Source organism: Micromesistius poutassou, assembly GCF_964030765.1.
Source record: "Micromesistius poutassou genome assembly, chromosome: 17".
NCBI classification, from domain to species: Eukaryota; Metazoa; Chordata; class Actinopteri; order Gadiformes; family Gadidae; genus Micromesistius; species Micromesistius poutassou.
The window spans coordinates 4,972,934-4,982,296 of record NC_140287.1 but is presented as its reverse complement, the minus strand read 5'-3'; the positions used below and the strand labels follow the sequence as shown (position 1 = coordinate 4,982,296).

General features: G+C 46.1%; 1 protein-coding gene across 1 annotated transcript; it reads right to left on the bottom strand.

The window, feature by feature from the left end:
• Nucleotides 1-271: 271 nt before the first annotated feature.
• Nucleotides 272-6,859, bottom strand: LOC311362401 (leucine-rich repeat and fibronectin type-III domain-containing protein 2-like; the record flags this gene model as incomplete). The annotated part of the gene is made up of 2 exons (XM_084482232.1): nucleotides 272-1,274; nucleotides 5,484-6,859. The coding sequence occupies 2 exons, from the start codon at nucleotides 6,857-6,859 to the stop codon at nucleotides 272-274; spliced, it is 2,379 nt and encodes a 792-aa protein (XP_084338358.1).
• Between the last annotated feature and the right edge of the window lie 2,504 nt (nucleotides 6,860-9,363).

Genomic DNA, 9,363 nt, shown 5'->3' with positions numbered 1-9,363 from the left:
AGTGGGTCCATAAAAATGTTTCCTTGGAAATAAGTTTGAAATACATTTTCACACATCTTGAGAGAGATCCGAGCTCAGGAACCAAGAAACCATCTCCTAAAAGGTGTCGTTTTTCACATGAAGTCTTGGGAGGACAGAAGGACAAAAGTATTCACATGGATAAACTTCATGCAATACAGGGTGGATGCCTACGTCCCTGGATAGCCACTCCACCGTATGTCTCCCAAGTTCCCCCACCGCCGCTGGGGGGGTCCCGTCAGAACCGATGCCCTCACACTGTACTTTCCATCACCCACTCGGAGCTTTCCAAAGAGGGCTTCTCCTCCTCAGTGTCATCGTACTGGAGGAGCATGCCGTTGACGGACACGCTGCGCTTAGTCCAGATGTTACTGATCCTGCGCGGGTAGCTACTGACGCACTGTGCGGCGCCCGCGTGGCCCATGTCGAACGAATGGCTCCTCTTGGGCTTGCTCTCCTGGGGCAGCCCCAGCAGACGGCCCAGCATGGTGGTGGACTCCGCCCTCCCCAGCAGGGGCTCTTTGTCGGAGGGCGGCACCACCGCCACCGTCATCATCCCGGTGGTGGTGACGGAGCAGCCGGCCGCCTCCTGGTGCTCCTTCACCGTGACGCTCCGCAGCTCCAGCGAGGCGAAGGCCCCCAGGAGGTGGTCCAGGTGGGGCCGCCCCTTAGCGCCGGGGCCGTGCCTCCTGTACTTGCTGCTGGGCAGGGTGCTGCACTCGCTGGCCTGGAGGCTGTAGTGGTCGGCGGGCCCTCGGTCCAGGGAGTTGGACGAGTTGGACGAGGACGAGAGGCTGCTCTGCAGGGAGCCGCACTTGAACTCCACCATCTCCTCGTGCAGCACCACCACCGTGGGCTTGGCCAGCGGCTGGGCGGCGTTCAGCCGGTTCAGCCCGCCGTTGGTCTGCGAGTACGTGTTGCTGACGCTCGGCAGCTTGCCGGTGGGGCTGCCGCCGCCGCCGCTGCCGCCGCCGCCGGTGGCTTTGTAGCGCACCATGAGGATGACGATGAACACCAGGAGGGTGGCCACGATGACGCCGCCGATCACCAGGATCATGGTGCCGCCCAGGATGCCGCTGTGCAGCGACTGGCACTGGGGGTAGTCGTCGGTGGTGGCGAACTGGACGCAGCCCACGATGTTGGTGGCCGTGAGCGTGGTGGCCGTGTCCTCCCAGATGGCCAGGACGCACAGGTCGTACTGCATCCCCGACACAAGGTTACTCACCAGGAAGGCCTTGTTCGCCATGGGGATCATCCTGAGGGGGAGAGCAGGGGAGGAGAGACGTCGTTAGACATGTGTGAGTATGAGCAGCGTGAGCCGCTCTCTACATGAGGAGGGGGGGGGGGGGGTTCTCAGAGGGGCAGGTTGATATATGGAATTATTACACGGCTCTTCTCAATGCTGTGGAATGTTCTGTTCACTTGCATGGTCCTTCCCAACTTCCGGCAGTGAATTATTTAGTATAAATAGTGTATAGTATATAGTTGCTAAGCCTATAATGACCGCTGTCAAGGAAAGTGGATTTTTTGCCTCTGATTCACGTCTTTCATATCACTCCGCAAATAGTCCGGTAACTTATCGGTCCGGTAACTTACCGGTACATTATAAGCCCCTTCGGGGCTTATTGTCTGGGCTTATTTCCCAATAATGACCGGCGTTCTATACATTATCCCTTACATATCAACCTGCTTCCATAAACAATTCCATTTAGGCCTGATGTGTTACAATATTCTATGTCCATGCCGTCCAAGTGTCGTGTGAGTCGCTTGTGCTACAGGTCTTTGACATGAACCAGTTTGGGAACTACTGGGTTAGCGCATTCATAGGAACCCCCAATGGGGAACCACTAGCACGGTACACCAAAGAAACGGTCAAGTCCACACAGGCAAAGCATTCAAAGATCGTCAGTAAAATGTTATTGAATAGCTAAACTATGTGATTAATTTGGTGCTTAATGCTCATTCCATATTTTGCATCTGATATACATGTGATTCACTACTGGAGAAATTCAATAATTAATTTGTATTGAGTACTTCAATCCATTCTTACAAGTTACTTAAGCCATTGTGTAATATATTATGACTGATGAATAATTAAATGCTGAAATTACCAAAATGCCTTATCAATCCAATAAACTCTCTAGAATAGCAACCATTTCTCCAACTAAAATTTAAAGTCCTTGCTTCTTTTGTGTTCCACGATGGGATGCCAATCCCATGCTCAAAGAATCACTGTTATTTCCATGGCAACAGCTTTTGATGGATGCTTTAATCTATCGAATCCATCTGTCCCACAACAGATATAGCAGAGGCAGATTAGATTTGTAACCACCGACCAACATTAAAACCTGGCTAAGGATTTAATTAGCATGACAAAATACACCAGATCCTGCCTTTTAATTATACTGCAAAGGTAAGCCAGGTATTCCAGAATCTTTTTTTTAAATAAATGACCTTACGCCCCATTTAAAGGACAAATCCAATAGCAATTAGCAATTAGCATTCAGGATAGAGCCAGAATAAGATTGTAATTATGCCTGCAGTTTGTCTCTGGTGTATAGGCATGACTGCCATGGTGAGCCTGAACAGTCAAACATGCTTTGCTATTAACTTCTAACTCCTCTCAACCTCGCTCAGGAGGGTTTCTAATTAGCCAAGAAATGCATTGTTTCTCAATTGCATTGTTCAATTGCCATTGAAGCTTCGTGGGTGACTATGCTAATTGGGAGGGAAGAATGGAATGTCATTAACACTGCATTAATGACTTTTCTATTTAATCTATTAAATTGGATATGGCATTAACCATACCCGAACTCCTCCAAAATAACTAACTGACTCATTGTATTGATTCATTGGTTGTTTGATTGGCTTGAATGATTGATTGACATTTTTAATTGTTTTGTGTATATATATAAAAAGGGTTGCATTAGGTTCTTCTTCTTTTTCTACTTCACCTCCTACTTCTTCTTCTTGCAATTCCATCATGGCTACGACGTGCCCGCTGTGCTTAATGACTGGTGGCCGGGGGGACACTCGTTACACATCGCTCTGTGATCAAACAGAACTTGACAGCCGATCCCCTGTGCATTGACCGCTGGGCGCTGGGGGCACGTGTGCAACAGGCTCTGATCTCACAGCGTGGCTACGTAACCAGCAGACCAACACAGCCCCGTTGATGGGCTCCATTGTTTATTTATGAATTGTCTTCTCCATTATTCAAAAAGTGGCGCTATACATGTGTATATGCATGAGCTCACGGCAGAAGAAGCGATTTGCTTTTCCCACCCAGCAACCAAGTTTAGACCGTGACGGTGTGGCCCAGATTGATTTTTACCGGTGCCAGTGGGCTGGTCTGGGGGCGGGGGGAACAACAATCCAGGGGGTCGAATCGAGGCCCATGCGAAGGAGAGGAGAAGGAGTGCAGTGGGGAATAGCCAGGCACTATGCTTAGCTTCTTTTATGCACTCAAATTGCACCCTGGAACTATCGAAAAATAATCTAATTTGCCTTCTGACATTCAAAACACAAAGGAAAGTGTAGCCATTACACAAGGTAGCACATAATCAATGACTCTTTGGCCACGCTGCAGTGGGAGCCTGGCGTTATAAGTATAATTTAATTGCTTAATGTTATAGCCGACAAATTTATAGATATTGTTCAGCGAAGGGCACAGAGGTTTTCAGTTAGGGGATACAGACTTGCCATATAGTACTACTGTAAGTCCATTATCAAATGATGTATATTTTATCCATTTATGATGCAATATTTCCATTAAATATAAAGTGACTATTAACTTTTGTCATATTTTTAAGACCACATCATTCCAATAGAAATATGACTTTCATGAAGCTCCTCACCGAAGTCATTAAGATAAAACCATATTAACGACCCATTCAAGTCTTGATAATTGTTTTCAATTAGCTGAACAAAACGAAAAGTAAGAAATTAAACTAGATTCTCCTGTAGGCTACTGCAATATACACTTTTTCTATAATATACAATATATCCTAAAAAGGCCACTAAGCAACTATTGCAACTAACTGATAAACAGATTTATTCGTATACAAAGGTTTCTGTCACCTGGCCAAAAAATCTAAATAAATCCAACACACACAACAAACTAAATCATGTGTTTTGTGGAAAATTTGCACTACATTCCTTTCTCCCCCATTTCAGAGACTTTCCTCGCACAGAAGACCGGATAAACACAATCAGTGTACAAAAATGATGAGTTCCATCCAGAGACTCTGGACAAAATAATAACCATCTGAAAAACACCACATACACAACCTCATTCTTATCTCAGCCGCAGCCAATAACCAGCCGCCTCACTGCCCCTCTGCTGTGTATGGCATCGGCTGCCGTCTCATTTTGAGGTTCATTTTAAGGGGACGGCTGTGTTGGAAGTTGAAAGAGGGAGGGGGTTAAATCACATGGGGCTAGTACTAGTGTGTATAGTGGTGTGCACAGGCTTTTAATGCAATACATTATTTGCTGAAGGGATTCATTAGCATTCGATTTGGAGTGATTACAAAACAGAGCATTCCGGCACTTCTATTCATATTGTGATAGGGTTAAATATTTTGTTGCCAAGTGTACCTCTGAATTAGAATTACTGCAGAGGAACTATTGTAAAACGTCCGTATCGCTTCTGGTTTTAAACGGGTAAATCCTCAGATTATGTTAAAGGGTAATTTTCTTTTCTCTTGTGCACCAAAGTAAATTGTTTAGCTGTATGCAGGTTAAGGATTAACATTGAGAACATGAAAAGTATTTCCTAGTCATTGCTATCAGTGCTGGCGGTGTAACCTATGTAAAGCCTTTCATAATTAAGTTCCTTATACGTTTTAAACACACCATGCTAAAAAAAGATTGAGTCACTGGAGGAAGGATAACGCCATTAAAAACAGCATGTCGGAGACCAATAGGAATAGAAGAGGAGGCATAATTTGGAGGCATAAAGAAGCTGAAATTGAAACTGTATTGAAATGCTATGGTACCATGGTATTCTGTAATTTTAACGTCTTTAATTTCAGTTACTCTAATGCTGTAACTTACTCACTGCCCATTTTTTCTTTTCTGAATGAGCCACTGCTTGCAGCATCATATCAGAATCACATAATAGGAAAATTACAAATATTTTAGAACATGATCTCAATATCCAAGCCCCAATATGATATTAGACACCTCATTAATTCTCAAACATCTCAAACATTATCCCTCTAAGATTCCCAATTAGCCTTTCAAACCTTTGTTGTATGATTTCAAATGATCAAGGATGAGGATGAAATTATTAAAAGGATAATTTTACCAAGCTGGCGTCTACCTGCTTGATGTTTTGATCTTCACAAATAAAGAAATGCCCCGACCTCAGGCCTTTTTAATTTAAAAAAACGAGCCCAATAATCTATCACACAAATCACCAATTCAGCCTTACAATGTAATGGCACAGCCGGCAATCTCACCTGTAAATGAGTACCTCATCCTCAGAGCAGTTGTACTGGAGCTGGAACATTTTGACCTTCGGGGTTGATTTGCTAACAACCCATTTGACCAGTGCAGAGACCGACGTCACCTCTGATACCGACACCGTTTTCTCAGGTGGGGGCTTGGGCTCGCCCTTACTAATCTTGGTGGAGCTGGTGATGTCGGAGAGGCCAGACTTAGGCTGCGCGGTGCGGTTGGTGCTGTTGTTCAGGTGGGGCAGCTGTATGATGGAGAGCTCGATGGAGGCCGTGGACTCCCCAGCGGCGTTGGCGGCGATGCAGGTGAACGTGCCGTAGTCCTTGGCCGTGGTGACGGTGATGTCCAGGGTGCCGTTCTCGTACACGGTGGCGCGTGACGAATTGCTGATCAGGCGGTCGTCGGGCGCCACCCAGTGCACCGCCGGCATGGGATCGCCGACGGCCTTGCAGCGCAGGCTAGCCGTCTGGCCCTCCAGCACCAGCAGCTTGTGCGTGTGTTGGGTGATCAACGGGGGCTCGCAGACAAACTCCTCTTCCCGAACGGACCAAAAGTAGCGCCCCTTCAGGGTGGCGGGGGAAGCGCACGTCTCCATGTCGTCCTCGCGGTCCAGCCTTCGGAGCCACAGCACTTCACAGTTGCAGTGCAAGGGGTTGCCCCCGAAGCTCAGGGACAGCTGTGGCGCGTAAGGGGTGGTCAGCACCGCGCTGCTCTGGGAACGGCCGAATATAGGGTCCGGGGGCAGTTTCTGCAGACGGTTGGAGGTGAGGTCCAACCGGGCTAGCTTATCCAGATCGGTAAACGTCCCCTCGGCGATGTAGTTGATGAGGTTATGGTCCAGACTCATCTGGTGCAGGTTGACCATCTTGCGGATGGTTTCCCAAGGCACGCTGCGCAGGTTGTTGTAGGACAGGTCCAGGTCTTCCAGGGTCAGCATCAGGTCCTCGAAGGCGACGTTGGAGATGCGGTTCAGCTGGTTGTTGTTGAGGATCAGGTGCTGGAGGTTGACCAGGCCCCGCAGGTCGTCGGGCCCCAGCTCTGTCAGCCTGTTGCTGTCCAGGTGCAGCGATCTCAGGGTCTCCAGGTCGATGAAGGAGAAAGGCTGGATGGAGCTGATGGTGTTCCGGGACAGGGTGAGGTCCACCAGACCCGTCATGTTGGCAAAGTCCTGCGTGCTGACCTTGAGGATGAAGTTCCCGCCCAGGCGCAGCTCCACGGTGCGCCGGTCGATGTCCAGGGGCACAAAGAGCAGGCCTTTGGACGGGCACAGCGTGCCCAGGGACTCGGAGAGGTTCTGGCAGACGCAGTACTTGGGACATGCACGGGCCATCATTACTGCGGTACCCAGGAGCAGGAGACTGATAACCACTTTGTCCATGTTCGGTTATGGAAGGGGACCTGGGAAGAATAAAGAGAAGACTTGACATTATTATTAATGACGTCACTCATTCAATTATTCCATTCCATATTTCATTTTGATAAAACTGTCCTTTGAATAAATCAAAAATACCACCATTCAATTATTATAATTTTTTTTTTTACAATCAATTTATAAATGGCCCCTAACGTGGACCACCTGAATACATTGATGTTACAATTCTGAGCATGTAAGGTTATTTGCATAAGACCTTGGATTACAAGGAGCTAAGCAGTTGAAAGGGGTATTTGCAATGAAGCTGATGCTTATAAGCTGCAATAAAAACAATAAAACTAAATTCAAACAAGTTTGAATTTACACCATTCATGACGCATTAGCTAAACTAGCTGAATACTTTGTTTTTCATGCCAGATAAGTAAAACCTGATTGGCCTTTAATATATGTGGTGCTTTAACTGCTTGTTGGAAGAGCCTTGTATTTTCAAGCGTAGTCTCATACAATTTGGATATTGTTCTTCATGCACTATTTCACACTTGGTTTGGCCCGAAAGATTTTGCAGAATGTTTGTATCATCAATCCTCCTATGCAGGCACAACTTTTCAACCAGGTGTTTTTTTCCACCCTTAAAAAAAGTATCATCCATCCAAAACCTGGCCGGCAAGGAGAGTCTGTGCACTCTTCCAAAACAAAATATATCCATAATTCAATTTTAATTTTTTGCATCATATGAAGCGTGGTTTGTTGCTTGCATCCATTATTCAATGTTAGACAGGCTGGACACAGTATGAGTGTCTCTTATCTTCCTCTACTTCCCTGGAACCAGCCTTTCAAGTAGAAAACCTGGGTTTCAAATACCTTCTAATTATGGACGGCTATATACATGACAACCCCCCTCCTGGCTGATACCAGTTTGCAATTATACCCTGTAGTGCTGACAAAACCCAACGATGAAGCTAAATTGAAGTACTGCAATAATGTGAACGTGGAACATAGTTTCCAAGCAACGAATATTGAAGCAACTGAAAATCAATTTAAGTACATTAATAGTGCTGCATTTTTGTTTACCGTCAATATATCTTTTTTTCAAACGATGTTCAAAGCCTTTTACCCGACGTGAACGTAACAGGGGCGAGCGAACCATGGTAAAAAACTGCATGCACATGCACACACCCTCAGTTTGCTTTGCATCGTAGTCGATAGCTTTGAGAGAACATGTTGACAAGATCCCTGGATGTGCACTCAAAAGATCATGTACATGTTGCTGTCAATCAACTCTCAACATCTAAATTGGATCCCATTAAAAAGGAACATGCATAGGTTGGTTAGAAAAGTACTGCTACATTGTGTTCAGCATGACCCTCACAAACACTAAACAACCAGTAGGAGCCAGCCCAGCGATAGTGGCCTTTTATGGTGACAGACTTCTTCATTTTCGCAGGGCAGCAAAAAATATCGAGAAATACTTTTGATCCGATTTTTTCTTCAGCCGTTGAATCATGAATAGTGCTGGTAAATGTGACATTGCACACCTTATTTGCGTGTGACAGCACTGTTCTCTGGAGTCAACCAAACCGCCAGCCTGAAACTTTTGGTCTTTTTCTTTTTCCCTTTGGTTTCTCTGGGATTAATTGGGTGACACACTGATGTCCTTTCCGTGGTGATTGCAAGCCAGCCAATCATACACAGAGCTCACAGAGAAGCTGTTAAGTGTCATTTGCAACGCCACAGCCGCCATGTCAACAGTAGAATCACACAATGATACGATTAAAAAAAAAAGTGCAAAAGCAACAACAGTTTGCACTGACCCAATCCGAAGCAGCATAAACAGACACACACACACACACACACACACACACACACACACACACACACACACACACACTCAATATTAAAACCATAGCCCTCGGGAGGGATGTCATGCTTTCATTTTTAGGTTTCCTCTGAGCATAGCGCCCGGAGGGATACTGAATGTAAATACGTGGACTGCGTGCGGCCTCTTTGATCCGTGGTTATTAGCTCTGGAGGACGGGCCGTCCGCTTCAGACCAGCTGGCGCAGAGGCCCGGGGTGCCATGAGTCGGCAGATCTTTTACGGATAGATTAAAGGTTACACACAGTTCAAATGCAAGTGTCTATTTTATATTTCTCCTTTAGCAGGCGTTCTCTCGTTATTTCCCATAAATCTCAATACTGCATAGAAGGGCTTGTGATCTCCCCGCATGAGGCGTCCACACAGACGTCTGTACCGTATACCTCTGTATATCTCTTCTATATCCACTGGTCCTCCATAGGTTACCAGTGAGTGGGTTACAGTTAGCTCTTGCACTGTCTTGGACACCTTGTGCTCTTTATCTCTGTATATATGCTGTTCCTCCATAGGTTACCAGCTAGTGGGTTAGAGTTAGTTATTCTATTGTTTGAGGCTCCTGTACTGTATATCTCTGTATATCCACAAGCCCTCCATATAGGTTACCAATGAGTGTGTAACAGTAAGGTCTTATACGG